At 39.5% G+C, this 21,210-nt stretch overlaps 1 protein-coding gene across 2 annotated transcripts in view; it reads left to right on the forward strand.

The window, feature by feature from the left end:
• Positions 1-20,720, forward strand: part of RFTN2 (raftlin family member 2) — a 35,415-nt gene extending 14,695 nt beyond the window's left edge. For both annotated transcript variants that reach the window (XM_005230924.4, XM_027777529.2), the window contains exons 7-10: positions 4,368-4,489; positions 5,652-5,755; positions 12,481-12,559; positions 17,734-20,720. In XM_005230924.4, the coding sequence (XP_005230981.1) occupies positions 4,368-4,489; positions 5,652-5,755; positions 12,481-12,559; positions 17,734-18,003 (575 nt within the window). In that variant the 3' untranslated portion in view covers positions 18,004-20,720. The remainder of the gene's footprint in view (positions 1-4,367; positions 4,490-5,651; positions 5,756-12,480; positions 12,560-17,733) is intronic.
• Positions 20,721-21,210: the final 490 nt, after the last annotated feature.

The raw sequence follows: 21,210 nt of genomic DNA on the forward strand, positions 1-21,210 counted from the left end.
CTCTGGCTCTTCCCTGGGCTTAAAAATTCTTTCCAGAATGCCAAATTGCACTAAAATTCAGCTGTTGATCCTGAAGTTTCAGGATGTTTCTGCAGGTTGTTCTGGTCAGATGTGGACATAGGCAGAACAGAGAAATCTGTTTTTGTTCTTGCCTTCAGGTGTAGGCAGATCCTCCGGGACCTTTTCACACAGCTGGAAGAGGGGTCTTCCCTGGTCCCTCCTGCTTCCCATGCTCTTCTGCAGGCATCTGCCAGCTCAGTGAATACTCACATTGTTAACGGTGGTAGAGCTTCAGGCCACACGATTTCCAAATTTTCTTCTTCGTTCTGCCAGTTTCAGTTCATTCTCAGTTTTTGTTCTGGAGAGATCCTACTAGTTCTCTCAGAGTTCCTAGCCTTCACCCTCCTGATGAGGGGACACAAGCCAGTTGTCAGCAGTGCTGCTCCTAGCCCGGGCCCATTGCTGCCCACCCCACTGAGCCCAAAGCCTGCGCTTCGGCGAAGCTGCGAGGCAGAGCTGTACAACTGCTGACAGCAGGAGCAGCTCTTTATTGACTGAAGTATTTTGAACTTGGAATCTCCGTCGCTGGTAAAATGCGTAATTAAGAGATTCATTTGCATTTGAACTGATTTTGCCTGAAAGCCAGAAAATCAGAAGTGTTGCAAAAAATACTATGTAGCTACTGTTGTGCAGTTATTTGACAGTAATGCAAAGAATATGGTAGTACTCTAGTGTCGGGGGAACACACCGAGAGTCCGATATAGTTAATAGTTTCAAATTTTAGGAATTATTATAGTAAGTGTTGTTTGATAGCAAACTTGAAATTCATACTTCGCTGATGTGATACTTTGTGCTTGGATGCATTCATGTCTTGCTTGTTCTAAGTTGGTGTTCCTTTAGAATTGTCTCTGGCAGTTCAGTGAAAGCAAACAAAACACAGGGTTGTAGTGGAGAGAAGTCTTGTAGAAAGTTAGTTGAAAAAGGTTTCAGAGACCTTAATTTTTACAGTACTAAGGCTGATTATAGAGTGCAGTAGTTTACTTAAAGTGGATTTCATAAGTCATTTCACGTCTGCTGCTTAAGTGAATTACACAAGGGCAGAATTATTGGGGGTTTGAGTAGGTTTTATATTTATTGTGTGTCTTATTTAATGCTTTTTTTCTGGTATTCTGATTTAAATTAACATGCATTCAGCATCCCCTTTGCAAGGCTTGGATTAGTAAAGGGCTTAAATAAAAAAAAAAGTCTAAAACAAAATCTTTGGATGTTAGATGATGCAGGTTCTTCAAAAATCAAACCCTTAGAATAAGAACTCTTCAGTATTCATTATTCTATGTAGTTCAGTTCTGAGTGTGAATCACTGTTTCTGTAGCTCTGCAATAGTCAAGTCGGTGATTGTCAGAGGAACACAAGCGCATCAGCATCAGTCTGAGGTAAACATAGTGAATTTGGCAGTTAGCCCCTCTCAAACTGCATATTTTGTGCACAAACTGCATATTTTGTGCACATAAACAGTAATGGAGCAGTTTGTTTTGGTCATCTTTTTTGCTTTTAAATTATAATTCCTTTCTATTGAAGTCAGTGGAAGAACAAAGTTTCCTTCGGGGGAGGAGAGGTGAGAAATCAGACTCCTAGTTTTCAATACAGATTTTTTTAGAGCTGGAAAATAACTCTCTGGAGATCCGTTACGATTCACTGAGGGTGTTTTTGGCAGCTGTTGAAATTAATCTTTGCAGCTGTTGTCCAACAATAGCTTTACAGTATTCCCATTCCCCTGTAGTGGTCTGCTCTCCTCTATGTGAATAACTATCCCGTCTTTTTAATACCCAGGTTGTGACTGACTTAGGGATTTCGTGCTGCCTCTTGGCAGCGGTTGGTGCTTCTGCTTCAGCCCCGTTTGGCTGGTATGTGTGTTTCCATTAGACTTACGGGTGGGACGCTGCTGAATTAAACAGGGTATGTTCAAAGGCACAGCTCACTAGGTGGATGGAATTCTAGCTGATCAAGTGTCTGTAACCACAGTAAGAAATCAATTTAGCTACTGAGTTCTTAAGCTAAAATGTTCCTGAGGTGAACACTGAAGAGCTTCATAACAAACAGAAGTTTAGCATCCAACAGAGGGAAATATAAAGTGCTTTTTTGGGGAGAAAAAGTATTTAAGCACTTGCGCTTGTTCCTAAAATTACTTCTCTATGTCTGCATGTGCATGTAATTGTCATCTTCCTCACTTTTGATTGTATGCTTTTAGACTGTGAGGTGTCTTTAGGAGTAGTTGTCCTTCTATATACCTTTAGTGAAATGAGCAAATTTTAGCTGTTGCTTTAATAAAAATAAAACTACTGGATACAAGTCAGGCAGCTGCAGAAATCCACCTCTGGTTTGGTCTCTACAGATGTTCTGCAGAGCCTGCAGAATTCTGTTGCCACCGGGATCACAATACAATGCCCAGTTTAAGGTAGGAGGAAGTGGTAACATAAAATGAAAAAAAAAAAAATAATTGTCAATTCCTAATAATTACCAACTTCTGTGTTCTTCTGGCGAAAGAGGATGCAGTCATAAAATCAGCCCAGGAAAGTTCTCTTTAAGCAGCCATTTGGATCGTTGTAGTGTTTCCTCTATTTGTAGCTGCCTTGGAAGCTCTCATGACCACAGAAGTACATGAGATTACAAGAAGCGCTTTGGCAATGTTTTTGCTGTTTTGCTTTTTCTGATTTGTGCTACCTGTCGTGCAGCAGTTTTGGTGGGCTTTTTTTGTTTATTTGAGGGGTTATTTTTCCCCCTGCTTGGTTTTGGGGTTTTTGCTTTTTTTTTGGTTGGATGGTTGGTGTGGGGTCGTTTTTGTTTGGTGGTTTTGTTTTTTTGTTTTGTTTGTTTTGGTCTGTGTTTGATTACTGCTATTAACAAAGATAAACTTTTCTAATTGATAGAACAGGCATGTGAGCTGGTTAGCCACGTGTTTCTTTTTCAATAGAGGTGATTTTTGGCATGGTACACTATGAATTATCAAAATACTGTTGATTGGAGGTCTCTTGAGTCGATAACTGTTCAAAATTTAGAGTTCTTCTATCATGTTTGAAAAAGGATAGAAAAATAAATACTCTAATGTGGTAGGTGGCCTGTCCATTTTAAGTGTCTTGCCTGAACACTGAGAACAGGTCAAAGTCCATGATTTTATAAGATTAGATATTTATTAATCATCAGGAGCTGTGCAGATAGTCATATGTTTGTGCCTTAAGCCATATATTTGGTTCTATGTACAATCATATTGTATTTATGTGTAGTTAAAAAGAACGTGTCTGATATCTCTGCAGATGTGTGGAAGAGATATATATACTTGCAAGTATCTAAATAATTATAACTCAAACTACATAAATCTGCTACGTGCAATAGAGTAAAAGATAGTATGAATAAAAAGTTGGTATTTTATGGTGCATGAACAAGCATGCTCAAAGAAGTGGGAATTCCTGGTTTATGTAGCACAACTTCAGTGCCAATCCCGTCATTTTTTAAAACCAGACCAGTTGTGTTCCCTGAGTTTCCTTTGTTTGCTAAGTGTGGTTTTTTTTCTTTAAGTTTATTTGCCTTCCTTGAAGCTGTGGCAAAAATAACCATCTCTGTGCAATATTGGAGAGGATTTAAATCTGATGTTCTGAGGTTTACGTAGTTTCACAGTTCAAATTTAGTTTGAGGTGGTCAGCTGCCGAGGTACATCTGCACAAAAGGCTTCCCAATGACTCTTAAGAGAAGCAAAACTGGCAAATGAACCAACATTTGATGCACAGCTTTAGTGTGGGCCAACCGGATACCGTCGGGCTTCAACGAGTGAGTCAGGGAGTTGTGCTCTGAAACTTCCTTCCCATCAGGAATCTTCCTATAATTACTTCTGTTTCAGGCTTTTCCTGTGGCCCTTTATGTATTTATTTAAGTAACAGTAGCTAGGCTTTGCACTTCGTGCTTCATTTAACTTTATGCTCTCTCCCGCCACACCAAAAGCCACGCTTATTGTCAGGAGTACAGTGTGGAGGTGGAGTGAGGAGGGTTTGTGCCCATCTGCTACAGGGGCTGTGCTGAATACAGGAAATCGGAATGCAGATACAAGCATGGAAGCGGCTAATGATTTTGAGAAAATGAAAGGGTTGATAGTTCAATTTGTATGGAAAAGAGGGGTTTGCATAGTAAGTTGACTTGCATACTTCATCCAGTTGTAACTAGATGCAGAAATAACCAGAAAATTGAGTTATTTGCTGTCTCAGCTCATTTTGTCTTAGAGAAGTGTTAATGAGAAAAAAGCATCCCATGTGTACATCTCGGTAAAATATCAACCTAAAATTTTGTGTTTGAGTTTATGTTTATCTTTATGTTCACAGGGGACTATTTGCCCAAATCTTTAGAAGGATTATTTATCTATGAAGAAGAAGGTGCTGGGGTTCCAGGTTCTAACAGGAAAGGAAATGATGCCATAGTTGTTGAACAATGGACAGTCATTGAGGTAAATTGGTGATTATTTAGCAATGCTATTTCCTATGTACACTTTTCTTTGGTTTTTTTTTCCTTAGTATGCTTGTAGCAGTGCTTGATAAACAGTTAGGATGGTTCCTTGAAGCCTTCTGCATAAGCTTAACTAAAGTCTTGACTGATAAAAACTAAGTTAGGCCTGTGGCCTTTAGTCAATGTGCATAAAAGAAATATGCCACAGGGATTCTGCCCTGATGTTTACAAATGTTCATATCAACAAACACAACCACCAGAGAGAAAAATGTTTTTAAAAATATATGTGCTTCAGATCAATTTAGACAAAATTTCAGCAAGTGCAGCTCTACTGACAAAGTGCTGAAGAATTTTTAAGGAAAAGGGGAAAGAAAATAGCAAAATCTAGCAACAGAACAAGAAAAAAATTGATAATGAATCGAGTATGGTTTTCAGATGTGTACTCTTAGTAAAATTTTTATTGCTAAATACGGAAGACTTAATTTTTCCTAATAAATTTACATGTACTATCTTAGCATGGTACTGCAGTAAAATTACAAGATTATTGGTATGAATTCGTAATATCTGAAAGTAATTGTTGTTGGAGGATGCTAAGGACTGACTTTGGAAATATTCAGTGGTAAGTACATTTACCAATAGTGAAAAGAAACAGTGTAAAACTAAAACCTCTTATATTAAAAAAAAAAAAAACCAAACAAAAAAAAACGCCCCAAAAAACCCCAAAAACCAACCAAAACCAGAACAATTGAATGACCAAACCCCAAAAACTTAAGTGTATAGCTAGGTGAGATGCTTTTTTATTCAGGTGTGAATCAAAAACCTAAATAGTTCAATTGAGACACCTTTTACGGTGTTCAAAAAGTTTTAGGTTTTTGTTTAGCAACATGACAAGTGTAACGAGTGAGATGTGCTTTGAATGTCTTGCTGAATCAGGGCTCATACCTAAAGTTAGTCTGTTCTGTCTGTGCTCCTAGTCTTTTGTGCTCTTGAACTTTTCAAATTGTTTTCAGTTTGAAATGGTGAATCTTTACCAAACAATAGAGTTTGATGTCATCTCAAAGGATTATTTAGTTATAAATGAGGAGAGTCATTGTAATTTGTGTAGAAATGCAAATAAAACCTGTACAGAGTCTCTTTACTGCTTTTTATAATTATTAATGTAGGGGTGTGAAATTAAAACAGATTATGGACCTTTATTGCACACGCTGGCTGAGTTTGGATGGCTCCTCACCTGTGTCCTGCCTACACCTATCATACGACATGACAGGTACCCAAACAATAGATTACAGTAGTTTTGATATGCATCTGAGAATTATCAAGTAATTACTTGCATACTTAAATGTAAAAGGGAGAAAAAAGCTAGTAATGTTGACTGCATATAAAACTTGAGATGTAAATAGCATGACAGTGGAATCTTTTTTTACCACACTGTTTTAGAACTACTGACTTAAGTGAGTTTCAAACTAGACCAATAGTCCTAAATGTAAAATACTTTGTTTGTATTTAAACATTAGAAATTTTATTTAGGAAACTTTTTACTACATACCCAGTCCCCAGTGTTTAGATAAATTAGTAACATGTTTCAACATTTAAGACCTTGATGACGAGTTTAGACTGTAAGAAGTCATGTTGTCACAAGATAGTCATGCAATATTTTGCAAATTAGGGAGGAGACTGTGCTAATCCAGCAAATTATTGGGCTGTTCCTCCTCTTCTTTAATGTAGATACTACGTTTCATTTCAAATATAGTACCAAAGTACTGGATCTCAGTTCTCTTACTGTAAAATGTATTTAGATGACTCAGGGGGGCTTTATATATATTAAAGAAAAACTAAATAACAGATCTAGATCCCCTAAAATGTTCCAGGTTTTCTTTTTTCTTTTCCTTTTTTTTTTTTAACCATAATTAAGTACTGTGGTTTTCTTTATGGCAAACTAAAAAACAGCGAATGAAACACTGGATTAAACATACACCTCTCTTTTTTTCTTTCTTTTCTTTTTTTTAAATTCTCCTCCCATTACATTAGGATTGCCAAGGTTTGAAACCAAACATATACTGAGGCATAGCTTAGAGTTCTATAAGGACAGTGGAAAGAGTGGGTGACTTGAGTAATCTTTGGATCCAGACCTCACTGTATTAAATCAAGACAGCCTGAAAAATGGTGTGAATGAAAAGTTCTAAGAGAACGGCTCCAAGAGTAGAATTTTGTTCAAATAATTTGACATAATTAAATCAACTCGCCCAGGTGAGAAGGAAGTTTTTCTACTCAGGAAATAGGTGTTAAGGGATTTTTTGGCTGTTTATTTTTATGGGTGGGGGGTTTTAGAGTTGATTTTAACCAGCTGCTTAAAAATTGTGGTAAAACAATATTGCACATTCTGCTATTTTTTGAAGGGTCTCTGCATGTTTTGTTTTCTTCTGAAATTTATGAAATTCTGACCTTGTAAAGCTCCTGCTCCAGAGAGAAGCAGTTTTCAGAATCTGAAACCAAATGGTTATCCTTTAATTCTTCAAACAAAATTTCATAGTCTAAATGTATTGTCATTGAACGTGGTGGCTTGTAAGGGTATGTGAACCACTTGTTTTCATAAACAGCCAAAGTTTTTGGCCAAATCTTAAAGCTTCGGAGTAAGCCTTCAGGATTTGGATCTACTTCTGGAAAGACGCGAGTGGACAAGGAGAGGGAAAGACTTTAACAGTTGTGATGCACTGTGGGTCGTAGGATGAGAGAGGGCTTTTAACTCCAAACCTCTTCGATCGCAGAAGCAGTGTGGTTGTACCCGTCCCTGTAGGGTTTGGACAGCAGGGTCATGGTGATCCCAAGCAGCTGCTGGTCAACATGCTGAGTATCAGCTGGTGCTTGCAGCAGGGAAAACGGTCCTGTGTTGTACCCCACAGGTGGCAGAGCAACGGCAGGGCCATTTTAAAAGAAGTCAGGTGCTATAAAGGAAAAAAAAAAAAAAGGGCTGTAGGAAGTGCTGACAGGTTAATTAGCCTGGACCTGTTCCTTGATTAGTAAGAAGGTGGTACACCAGCAAGATACTTAAGTTGCACTAGATGTCTGGAGTAGCCTTGCTTCCCAGATGTGGAACAACCAGCCTGTTCATAGCTGTGATCGTGCAAAATGGGGTTGTATCCTGGCCAAATCTGAAGTTGGATTCATTTTGTATCAACACTCAAATAATTCATACTAATAAAAAGCATTTGTTTTCTGGCCTAACTGGCTGGATAGATGTCTTCATGAATTGTCTGGTATTTGTTGTCCTGCTGTGGCTTGTGAGATACTTTTGGAAGAAATAGGACAAATCATGTTCTGTGTGCCTGTGGTGTATCTCATACACAGCTATTCAATTTTCTTAAAAAAAAAAAAAAAAAGAAAAGAAAAGAAAAAGCAAAAAAAAAAAGCCCATGAACAAAAATTCCTAACTAGGAATCAAGAATTCTTCAGACTGCAAAAAAAAAAAAAAGTCTTTCTGTCCTGATAGGCTAAGTAGTGATTGATAAATGCTATTTTTAGGCATTGATGTTGGTATTTAAAGAAGAGATGAAATTCTTGGATGGTTACTATGTGTCTGATAGGAAAGATGCCATTACTGTGGTGGTGGATTATCCTAGGAATGCAAGTTAAATGTCTCAATAAAGAAGGACACTTTATGCTGCTGAACAGCTGGTCTTTTCTCAGACTTGAAACTCTGACCTCAAAACCCAGTCTGAATATTAACGGACTTCAGAAGCACAGAAAAAAAAAAAAAAAAAGAAAAAAGAAAAGAAAAGAACCAAATGAGCAACATTTGGGGAAGATCTCACAAATTCACATTAAAAAAAAAATAAAAGAATTTGTATGAAGTATATAAAGAAAAACCTGTTTAAGGGTAAAACGTTAGCAGGGCAGCCTGCTTCCCATTTTTATTCACCATAATATTTTGCTTTGTTCTCTGTCTTCCTCCTGATTTATTGCAGAACTTTCCCTCTCAGATCTTCTGTGATCTGTTCTTAGCCGTTACAGCCACTGCTTGTCTACAGATGAAGAGTGTGACCAACAGGGTAACACAGGTTCTGGAGTGTGACAGGACTGTCATGCGCTGATGTGTTCCTTGTTTGGTTTTCACATGGCTAGGATTTGAAGCAGTTTCAGAAACAGCAGGCTGTCACGTCTGTTCCTGTGTGGGTTTATTGTTTGAAGTTTTTTCTTTTAACAGATGTTGCTCTCCATAAAATAAAATGTCCTGTTGCATGGAGTGTCACGCCACATGATAGCTGAACGTCAAGGGTCACTGGCCAGTCTCAGGCAGGGCAGCACTCTGTATGCCTGTTTAGTCCTTTAACTCGATCTCAGTAGCTAAATTGTGTTGGATGCAGGAAACATTTCCTTGAGCAATGCTATCTTTGCTGTTACAAATAGAGCAATGGTAAATGCTGTATACTTGAAACATGCAGAGTTGCTATTTTATGCAATGTTGTTTGAAAAATACATGCTGTGGGGTTTTTTGTGGTCAGGACACTGTAAAACCCACAGAAGTTCCCCTCTTCTGTCAGTGATTCCATTTTTCCAGGAATATGAGAGAAGTGCTTATGGTGCAATGTTTGTTGTGTCCATCCGTATCTTGGATTTAAATTTTGTCAGCAGTCAATAAAAAAAAATGACCAAAAAAGCAGACTAAAAAAGAACAGAAGACAGACCCACACTAATATTAATGACCTAAAGAGGCTCCTGCATTATAGACAACTCTTACTTACCAGGTAAATGTCTTCAGGACAAGAATTTGACAGTAATTAGGCCAAATTCAGAAGCTATCTAGCAAGGATTAATAGGCCTTCTAAGAATTAAATCTAGTGAGTGGAAAAAAAATGTTAGAAGATACTTTGCTAGTAACTTAGTGCTACTGCAGTTACTAATACGATATTATCATGAGTTTGTAGCATTTCATATGTTTGTGGTCTAAAATTAGTACTTCTAAGGTTTTAAATTTTCCATTAAACACATCCTTTAAGCCAGGAGACTTATTACTATCCCAGGCTGGTATCTGTCTCATAACTGAAAGTCTAGATGATGTGCAATTCCAAAGGAGCACGGAACTTCATTTGGGGAAATGCAAAACACCATTTTTTGGGGGGGTTTAATGAAATGGGTTAAAATAATTTATTACCTTGCTCCTTTTATTTGTATTTCAGAAAATTTTGTCTGACCTTAGTTCTAAGTGCTTAGTATATAAAATGTTCATGCATAAAATAAAAAAAAAAAATCTGTAAAAATCAGAGCCGTTGGCAGTGCTTCTTAGCTTCCAGCCTGATGGTTGTTTTGGGGGACTTATTAAATATATACGTGTAAGAGGACAAATATATTGCCCGTGCAGCATAAGCAGACAAGCAAATCACTGGTGTTTTAACAAAAGAGTCTCTGTTGCTCTTCATCCCTCTTAAAAGAAGAGACAGGAAAAAGGCTTCGGCAGCCTTTACTCTGCAGTGACCTTTATTTCCCCTCTCTGATGACTGTAGTCCCTGAAAATGGATGGGCAAGGCAGACTTGTCACAAGCGCTGCAAAGCAGGCAGTGCAAAAATACTGACTTGGTGGTTATTAATTTATCAGACAAACCACTCCAACTAAGTTTTCAAAATGCCCTGACTTTACAAGGCAAATAGAGTATGTGGAAATGTGAGGGAAGGTATGGAGGGGCTTGCCCTAAGCACTTTTCTCATTTAAATTCTGTGGAAATCTCACTGTCATTGAGCTCTTTGTGAATTAAGCTCATAGCCACTTTGTCGTGTGCGGCATTTTAATAAGGTCAGACTTAGAAAATTGTTAATTTACTTATTGTCTACTCACCGTTGTGTCCTTTCTCTCTTCTAGTAGAATTTGTACAAGCTGTAGCTTAATGTTTGGGTTTTTTTCTGTGCTCTCAAGGAATGCAGACACTGTTACAAAATAAGCAGCAGGCTCTTGCCCATGCCAGGGACTGTGCTCAGCTGTGTCCCTTGGAAGAGAGATTTCCTGGTTGGTACCATCAAAACAGACATACTGAGGCAGGGAGGGGTACCTAGCCAAGTGAAGTAAGGTTGCAGGTTTGCCAGTTTCCTTCTCATGACATAAAATTGTAACATGTTTTCTTTTAATGAATGCAGATTGTGAGGTGGGACTCTCAGAGTAGGAAGCCTTGTTAGTTTAAGGGATCACGAGTTTGTTCTCATGCCTCCTTGCTTTCGCCACAAGCTGGAGTTTAAGCTAGTTCTCCATTATCATCCAAGGAAGACATGCAAAATATGCCATGACCCAGGTTCAGCTGGACTGAGAAGATTGTGAGGAGCCAAACACCATCGCAGAACCACCGTCACTGACTGTAGATCAGGTGTAGCTCAGTATGCTGGGAACAGCCTTGCTTTGTGTACTTTCTCAGAGCTTACTTCTGGAAGCTCTACTGGGACAGGCTGTTCATAGGCTCTTCCTGATCTCATAGGAACGGTTTTAATCCCTGATTTTTCATGGTGCCAGTCCCTGATGTTAAATATAAATTAATTCTATCAGTCCTAGCCCTGGCGTGAAATGTGAATGTTACCTCACCTTCATGTGTGTGGTTGTTCGGATGGTGACATACCCATACTGAAGCACAAGCTTACATTATTTTAGTAGTTCTTTCTGTAACGTTATGCACAATAGTACTGTTTTATGATTGATAGATTAGGTGGAATCATAAATACCTCAAATGAGCTCACTACACGTCTCTCTTGTGTTTCTGTGTTTCTGCTTTTCTTTCTACTGAAGTATTTCAGTGTCCATCCTTAAAGTCCATAAAGATCTCATTGAATGCTACCCAGAAGTAGAAGTTGGGGAGAGAAGAAGAGTTTATCAAAATGTAGTATCTGATACTTGGAAGAGCACAGAAGTTTTTTAAACCCTCCCATCTTAGAGCTCTGGTCTTCAAATTCTTGGACACTTTCAGTGCCACATAGTCAAGCTTTGTAGTATATACACAATCAAGGTGCAGACTTTGTATTTCTGATGGAAAGGTGATGAAAATAAATCCGTAAAAACTTCAGAGGATGTATCACTGGTACTAAAAGAGTTTAAAACTTTTGAAACATCATATTGGTAACATCTAGTTTGGTCTTGAGGAATAACTTTGCCTTTTCACATTTATTTTTCTATGAGTATTTCCTTTTGAAAAAACTCTAACTGTACTGCTTTAAATTCTGTCTACCACAACAGTATCAACATCTGTAAAGTCCCAGGACTAAAAACTAAAGTTCCTCTTATTTTATATTTTTTTTCCCTCCTCTATTATCTTACTGCTATCTTATCTTGTCCTTCCTATGCAGGTACCTCCCACATACGAAACAGCCAGTGTCATTTATCTCATTGTGACTGTAGAGCTTACAAAAACTGAGCTGAGCCCTTTTATGTATAGGCAGTCTGACAGCAAGCTTACCCTGCTGTGTCAGTTAGATGTGATGTTACAATCAGAAAACACCTTTTAGTTAGCAGTAAGGAACGTTACTTTGCAAGTTTCATACCACAAAGTGTTGAGATATTTGTTGAAGCTGTGTATCTGTTGAGATTGGGCCTCTTTGTTGTGGCATTAGTAAGCAGGCGTATGTTGCTGTATATTTGTCGGTGAATGGGACGTGGCAGAAAGACTCTTCGAGGCTTACTTCAGGCGTAAAGGTGCAGACTTTGATTGAAAGTAGGATCTCAGGTACTTAAACTGTCAAGAGCAGACATGTAAAATAACTCTAATCATAGTAATACAATTATTTTGTTCTATGCATATTTTCATGTATAATACCTTAACCCAGCTTTATGCTTCTATATTTAATTTTTTTAAAATGTGATTACAAAACTGTTCAGGAATTAATAAACCAGTTAACACTTGGTAGTCTGTCCTCACTCATGGACTGAAGTATGTGCAACTTAAGAGTTGACTCTGAAAGGTATGGGTGTGCTACAGTGACTATTACTGCCTATAAAGTATTGACATTATTTTCTTTAACTTTTAGTGAAGGAAATCTGGCCACAAAGCAAGTAGTTTTTCTTCAGAGACCTGTTATGTGCAGTTCTGCCGTCCAGACACCAGAGGTAAGTAACATGTCTATGGTATTACAAATTTGTACTTCATATAGTGGTTAGGTACAGAAATGAATTCAAAATTAATGGGGAAAAATGGCAGAAGAGTGTTTCACTTGAAACAGGTTTAAGTTTGTGGAGGGCTTTTGTGGCTGGACTCATCTTATTATTTTGTCAGCCACAGACCTCTTAAATTAAGCCATAGAGAAAATCATAAGCATGCTAGAAACCTATTCTGTGCTGAGAAGTTACTATATCTCAGGTGGGTAAGGTTGGCTGTGCTGTATTTCTTTAGAAGTCTTCAGGAAGTCTTAAATGTTCTGATTCAAATCCTGGATCTCTTGCACAGAAGGAAACATTTTATTTCACATTTGTAGAATACAAGCGCGAAGCTGTGCAAGGAGTACTGTAATCTGGAGGTTAATGGGGTGAAGGGCTGTTAGCTGGTGCTGCATGAAAGTGAGTGACAGAGAAATCAAAATTCCTGCAGCTGGACCTCTATGGCTCCTTGTTCCTTTTGAATAAGGCTCCCATAATAGTGTTGTATAAAAATGCTTTGAGCATTAATTAAGTGGCAGTCATGGTGTTCTGCTCAGTGAAAATCACAGCAGTCATTGCACCTGTATAGTGCTATAGTACATCCTGCTGTGGCCAGAGAAGGATGAACTACTGGTGGGCTTTTCTTTGCCAAGTCTTTCAACATCCCGTGATGAGTCTTAAGCTTTGTTCTTTCTGGTTTTCAATGGCCATTCAGCCTTTCTGTAATCAACATGGCTTTCCTGTGATAGTCTTAACCAGCTATGAAAACTGGACGTTCTCAGCCACGTTCAGCACCAGAGTAGTAACTTTACAAACTGTGTCATTCGTGGTGTTATATACTATTACAAGGTAACAAAACCTGGTCTCTTCTTTGTCCATCTGTATAAATAGTTCCACGAGTCTCTAAATTTCTTGCATTGGTACTTGATCTTTCTCTGTTCTTTTTACCTTCTACCCAGTCTGTTACCGTCATTTGTGTTTTCTGTTCAGAATTTTCTCTACTTAGTGTTCCTAAAACATACTTTCCCATTTTTTTTGTTCTTCTCCAGTCTTTTGCTTATCTCCAGCCTAACTTCCTTCTCACTGTGTCCCCTGATAATTACTACTTCCATGCCTGGAAGAACTCCATTCAACATGCACAATTAAAGTCCTGTTTAATTTTTTTGTCTCTGCTGCCATCTCAGTTCCCAGTTAGTTCTCATACACTATCTGTAGCTTGTTTCCTCACTTACAAAATCGGAGCTTATGCTTTTTTCTCTTCAGTGTTCTGTGTAGTCTCCCTTGCCAGTTTCATAATCTGCTTTTCCATTCATACCCTTTTCTGAATCCTGCCAGTTCCTCATAGAATGGCTTTGCCTGGCTTTGTAGTCTTTGCATTCGTTCCTAATACATTTCTGACAGCTTGTTTTGGAACATAATTTTGGTATCAGTATTGTAAATATGTAAAACGTCATTATGTCAGTCACTATCAAATGAAGTCGTGCTTTTCCTGATGCTTCCCAACTGTTTTTTAATACTCTGTGTAAGGGCATAGACTCCCAATATAAATACTCTTTCCTTGGTAAGGCATAGTATCTCTAATTATAAGCATCTCTTAAAAAGGCAACATGACTACATCTCAAAATTTAGAATGGTTGAGACTGGATTCTGCCAAGAGAAGTAATACAAACCAGTACTGTAAAAACATTCAGTCTGAGGAACTGATGAATCTTTGAGATGGGGATTAAATTAAAAATAGGAACCATTATGCTCACATTTTAAACTCCCTCACCCAATTGTGATGTGATCAGCAGCTTTGGTTTATGCAAATAAAATGGTGTGTTTTGTAGTTGTTGTTTCACTTTGTTGTAATGGGAAACCTTTGACTAAAGCATTAACATACTGGAAGTGGACAAGAAATAGCTGATTTGTGGCCATTTACATCAGGATTACTGTGTTTAAAATCTGAGCAATCTTAATATCTAAATGTGCTCTTTAAGTACCAGTGGATGTTTTACTTCACCACCAGGAAATTTCAGTACGCTGAGATCATTTTAGCTTGGGATAAGTAGGTAATTCAGGCTGAAGCTGAAACGTTTAGCAGAGTAACATTTTTTTCCTTCTGTTTTTCTAATTATGTTGTTTTCCCCCTACATTTTAATCCTTCTACTTCATTACTTTTTTTACCAAAAAGTCCAAATAGGCGAACAGCGTATTACCAACACTACAGTTTGAATTCATAGAATTGTTAGTAATACCTAGCTGGTATAGAATGTCATGCTAGCTTTGAAGTGCAAAAGTGCTAGCTTTTGGGTGCAAAACAAGCTACTGAAACTTGAAAGCATTAACTTTTGCTTCAGAAACTTTTAATATGTTTATTTACAATGTCCCCTGGACATTGAGGATACAGCTGTACAAACCTTTATCAAACACTTGCAATCATTTTAGTAAAAAAGTTTAATTCCTGTCATTCTGTATTGTTGGGCATGGCGTCTTCATTTTCATTGGTACTGCATATCTTTCCATTGGTGTTCAAATTACATTAAAGCTGCTGTTCAAAAAAATTTTCACATCCACTACTTAGGATGTTTTTGAAACACAGAAATCTTTAAGATATCTGAAATGTTTTAGGTTAAAAAAAAAAAAAGGTTGCATCACAAGTAATGTTTATTTAAGCATACCTTTAGCAGGTTTGCAACTTGGATGCCTTGAGAAGAATGCTAACTATGAGAGAGTCAGAATATGAACCCACCAAGGCTCTTCAATTACTGAAATAAGAAAGCAGCCTGCTACAGGCCTTCTCAGACATGTAATTATCAAGCCCGCAGAGCCCCGATCCCATCACTTTCCAGCTCTCCCAGTGCAGCGGGGTCTGACTGTGGCAGGAGCTTTGCCCCACAGGCAGGTCCAGCCGTTGGACCTCTGTGTCTTGCGTTCTGCAGAATGGCAGCACGGGGTGTGGGTTGCTTTGTGTACTCAGGATTATGTTGGTTTTAATTGTTGGGTCGAAGTTAGCATTGTCGTCTCTAAAGGAAGTTTTGCTTCAGCAAGAATTGAGGGGAAAACTCCCATTACCTGGTCTTTTATTCCCTCGGGGTCTCTTTTCTGAGGAGGGTGTATTTTGTGTTGTCACAGTTCATCTCTGCCTTCTGTATTCGTGGGATAGCACATTATGACCTGGTTTATGATTTACATAATGGGTCAAAGGCCACTTGGATTAGAAGGGCCGTACTGTGTCCGTGGGCTGTTTATCACATACCATTTGCTTTTCTAAGAAAACAGTTCAGAGGAGGAGATAACAGAATTGAACCGCACAGTACTCGAGCGTGTTCTGTTTGGTTTTTTTCTTCTCTCTTTTTACCTTTATTTCCCTTAAGCAGACTTCGCCATCCTCTTACTGTGGCATCCAAAGGTTATTTCCTTCTGTTTCTCCTGAGGCAACACTGTTTTCCCGTAGCGTAATTTCCCAATGTCTCCTGTAACAGCTTCCCTAAATACATTTCCTTTAACCACAAGGGCCATTGTTTTGGGGTATTTTCACTGTTTCAAAAGGATTTGAGAAAAAACTTAACAATGTACAGAAGGGGGACACACAAATTGCCAGAGCATGGCAGAAACAGTTGTGGGGTGTTCTTGTTTTCAAAGTGTTTGCATTTGTGCAGATCCCCCTGCAAGAATGCTTGCGTCCTTCACCACCAAAACACAGCGCTCTGCTGAGGCTGGATTCTTCACTAGCTAGATGTCCTTCTCCTGTGGACAGTGCTGTGTCCCCTGGCAAAGCTTTTCCTGGTTCGGTAGTGCTTGTGCTGACAGCAGGGCTCTGGGCAGCCAGCCCCGGCACTCCTGCCTTCCTGGCCCTGCCTCTGTTGTGGCTCGAGGCACTGACCTCTTGCCTCTGGGGGTGCTGCATCGTGACAGAGCCGAGTACCTTGGGTAGCTCCTGGTGCTACAATGAAATAAACCTTTTTATTTATTTGTAATGCCTCAGAGGACCCTTAGCATAGCCTGATAGGTTGGTTGTTTGCATAAATCACAGTCTGCTTACTTTTATTTTTGACATTGGTAGCCATCGCTGCAACCAGAAGCGTGTCAGAAGATCAAGGCTAATGTCAGACTCTCTACTCACTTCTTCATGTGCAAGGTCCTTTAGATCCCCCCGCACATTGCGGTACAGGATAGCTGCTGACTTCTGTCTGCATAGATCCACCATGTGGATTAAATGCAATCCTCAAACTCACCGTTATCTGAGGAGGCCTTGGCAGGTCTTCATGGGCAGAACTGGAAAGATAAGAAAGCACAGCAGTCTTGCCATGAGATGGGTCAGTGGGAAGCCTTCAGTCCTATGACGCAGTTAGATCACGCTCCTGAAGAGCTCAGTGCTGACGGAGTTTGACATCTTCATCAAATATTGCACTCTTTGTTGAAGCTTCTAGACAGAGCTATGTTTGGGGGCACTGATCAACATGCACTGACTTTCAGAGCAGCTTGCAGACGAGGGCACTAGCCAGATGTTGGACGTGGTGGTCTGTAGGGATGCAAGTAAAGGAGAGCGAATGTCTGCCTGCAGTGGCAGCTGGAGGTGGTGGAGCTGTGCCAGCTGCCTGTCACCACTGCCTGGCCCTCCACCCCTCCAGGCAGGAGGGACTTCTGCAGCTGAGAGGAATCTGACAGCAGGAGCTCTGCTTCCCTGGAGCTTTCATCCCTGCAGAGCACAAGAAAAGGGCAGCATGTGCACATACATACAGCAGAAAGCATCAGAGGCAGGGGTACCTTAGATGTGTATGTTAGGCACAGAAATCATGCTTTCTCAAACAGCTGATTGGAGCGCGGATTAAGACTTGTAAATAATCCTGGATCTGCCGAGTACTACATAAGAATCAAGCACTGTTGAAGTACTTTTTCTTAGCATTCATTTTTGCTTTCTTGAGTCTCGTCTACATCTTGTCGTCTTTGTCTCTCTCAAAATGTATTTATAGAGAACAAAAACCTTATCTGTCAGAGGCTTTTTCTCCAGAAAAGTTCATAGTTTAAACCAGAGTGTTAAATGCTGCCCTGTGTTAAAATGCAGCTCACGTTAAATTAATGCATGACTCACTGCAAAGTGTTTGGCTTCCCTCCTGCCCCCCTCCCCAAACAAGCTAATGTTCAAACATCCTCTTGTATTTCAGAGGAAATCCTTAAGACAAGTTACTGGGGAGGAAAAAAGCAAAGTCTGCAGCAGAAGTGTTGGATTAGACACAGCTACCTCTTGCCCTGTAGAAACTGGACAACCATCTGATGAGTTTCACCTCGCTCCTTCTAAACAATGTTGGATCAAGGAGGGATCCTCCCAGTATGGAGGCTTTCCAGGATTCAGTAGCAGTGATGGAGTATTAAGGGAACTGGATGATGGACAATTTGATCAGGAAGATGGAGTCACTCAGGTCACATGTATGTGATAACGTAAGTAACTGTATCAGATGGACATGTACATAATTCACTTTAAAAAAATCAAAAACAACAAAAAAATCCCAACCCAACATACTACTTCAAATGCATTGGTATAATCCTATTACTTTTCCCAGACTCCTTTTGGGTTTTTGTCTGTTTCTTTGTTGTGTTAATCCTACTGTAGTAATAATACTACTGCAAAATAATTTGGTTTTCTGTCTCTCTTTAATAGAGTAACTACATGACTGGGTGCTCTGCTAACTTGTTAATGCTTTTGACAAGCAAGGAAGCAAATGCTGCAAAACAGTGACAGTTTGAATTGTGTGAGAGAGAAAAGAAAGAGGATGTGTTTAGTATATTCCACAAGCTGGAGGAGTGTTGTATTTGGTTTTTTAAGGGTGTTGTAAATACTGGTGGGGAAAATGAACTGTCTGGTTGTTGTTAAGTTTTAATGTATCTTTCACTTTACTTGCCTTGCATGAGTTCAAAAGCCTAAAGAAATTAAGTCTTACGCTAGAGTGTTTAGGCTGCGTTCAGACTTGGCACATACAGAAAACCTTGGAGGCTGTAGGCAGACACTTACTCCTGTAATATAACTTCACGTATGCAGGTTTTACCGGCGTTCCTTGTACATCTAAGCCAAAAGCTATCTGAGGATATAGCTTGTCTAATGATGTATTCATAATTTACTTACAAGTGGAAATTAAGAACCACCCACCCCCTGAAAGATAACTTGCAGTTTCTGAAAAAGTAGTTTGAGAAGCTCACTAAAGCAGCATTGACAGCAGCGTGCACAGTGATGCTGATAATGCAGAGGAGGAGGAAGGAGGCTAAACTTACTAGGCAATATTAGATCATAGACTATACACAAATATGCTGATATATATATAAAAAATTTATCAGCTGAATGTATGTCACACTGGGTGAGGTGTATTCACATGCATCAAACACCAGAAGGAATGTTCAGAGGACGAAGTTGCTGTGTTTCCATCCTCACCGTGGGGAGGAGCTCCTTGCGTTAAGGGAGGTAGACACTGGCGGGGCTCTGTGGGCAGAGGCATGAACAGGAATTATTTTTACGCTGCTGTCTTGAAATTGCATTTTACAGAGGAGTTGAATAAAAATGCATCTCCAGAAGGTAAATGTGATGATAACTAAAAACTCCATCTTTCAGTTAGTTTTGGAAGCAAAAGATGGAAAATAGTTTGGTCAAAATGAGCAGTCGGAACAGAACTGAGCAGATGTATTCACAACACTTCTCTCGGTGTTTGCAGTACGGCACGTGCATCACCCAGGGATTTTGGTGCCTGTGTGTGTGTGCTTTACATTTACCCCACTCCCCTGGTGGGGTATCCCACCAGATGCCGTGGGAGCCTCCTTGTCCACAGTGGCAGCTGCTGGCACTAAAGGCAGTGGGCAAATTAGTGCAGTGACAGGAATGCCGGTAACGTGACTGCAAACAAGCACCCCAGGAGATGACCAGGACAGTGGAAGTCAGACTGTGATCTTGGTGGCAGGGAGCTGTGCAGAAAGAAGGCTGGCAAAAGCTGCTTATTTCAGTAGCCAAAAAGTAACTTATGAAAGGAAAAAAAGAGTTACACTTGCTAGGATAAGCAAAAGTAGTACAAAGCCTTAGTGGTATTTCAGTTTATTTTTACAAGGCAGGGGAAACCCTTTCTACTTGCATGGGTGTCATAGTGGGAGCTTGAAACGATTATTGCTTTGGAGCTGCATCCCAGTTTCATTATGAAATTGTAGGCAGGCTTGTTTGTTTTTTTCACTTTGGAAGAGCAACTCTAACAACTGTTTGTGGCAGGTTTGGAGTTGCTTTTTTTAAAAAAAATCATCTATAGCCCTGGAGCTGGAAACATTCTTTCGGCTTGGTTTTCCTATTGCACATTTTGAAAAGGGCAGCTTCCATTTTCTCATTTGAATTTCTTAAGAAAAATGCTGGCAGCCTGGCAGGATAGTTCCGCATTGTGACTGTTCTAAGAGCCAAGTACAGCCAGTAGGGCAGGAGGAGGACCGTGCACACTGCGGGGAGCGATGAGGGCGCAGGAGTACCTGGGATAGCACGCACGGTAAGAAATCCACTCTTGACAAAGGCTTCTCTCCCTGCTTTCCCACCAGCATCTCAAGGTCACGGATGCGGGGCACAAACCTCGCGTTCATTCCTTATCTGGGGGGGCATCACACGGAGGAGGATCGCCCCATTAATGGGGAGGGTGCTGGACCGGGTGGTGCCTCACACAGCAGTCTCCTCCATGGAAAAAATATGAAGATACACATGACATGTGTCTCTGGCAGAAAGCCAAGTAACTCTAGCAGATTAAAAATGGGGGTAACAGCTGGTCTTGTGCAACTTGGAATATGTTGCTCTACTTGAAGTATTTGTCATGACTTATCCAGAACTCGTGCGTGTGTGTGTGTGTGTAATTTTAACTACTGGTGATCCTCCATACAACTCAAACTTGTAAAACCAGCAAAAATTGGTCAAAACCCCCTAGCAATTCTAAATATTCCAAGTTAAAGCTCTTAAAGTACAACAAAGAAATGACCTTTTGTAAAGAAGTATCCCTGCGTAAGATTGTTAACAGTAGAGAATCCTAAACCAAAAGTGTACTACAACTGTTTAAATAAGGTACAATGTATAAATTAATAAATTGAATGCAGTTAATCTTTCTAGAATACATTTATTGAATAAAAAGCATCATTTAACTTTTAACTGAGATATTTTTATATCAGCTGTTGAGAATACAGAAAATTCAAATAAATCAGTACCTTTTCTTAAAAGAACTTTTCCCCTTACAGTTAGTGGGATGTACACAAGGGAGATTCTGATTTGAAACAAGGGTAGAAACTGAGCGTGCTTTGGTTCATTTGGTACATTCTGGAATATGCCCAGTTTTAGCAAAAAAGGCTTTTCTTCTTGAATTGAAATATTCCTTTTCAGTAGCCCAGTTTTAACTGTGCTTCAGTCCTTCCTCAAATCTCACAGGTATTGACTGTGCTGCAAACCTCTGAATTTCTTCCTGCTCTCTTTAATTCAGTGTAAATATGCTAAACTGTTTGTTCTGAACCTGCTCAGTGATTCCTGTGTAGTTAAGGGCAGCTGGGTTTTTTAATGCCATTTGTTTCACAGTATGTACAGTTACCTCTGCTGTAGAAACTTTAACCTTAGATTGTCTTCCTAGCTCTCTGTTGTCTTTCACCTC

Source organism: Falco peregrinus, chromosome 8 (assembly GCF_023634155.1).
Source record: "Falco peregrinus isolate bFalPer1 chromosome 8, bFalPer1.pri, whole genome shotgun sequence".
Taxonomy (NCBI): domain Eukaryota; kingdom Metazoa; phylum Chordata; class Aves; order Falconiformes; family Falconidae; genus Falco; species Falco peregrinus.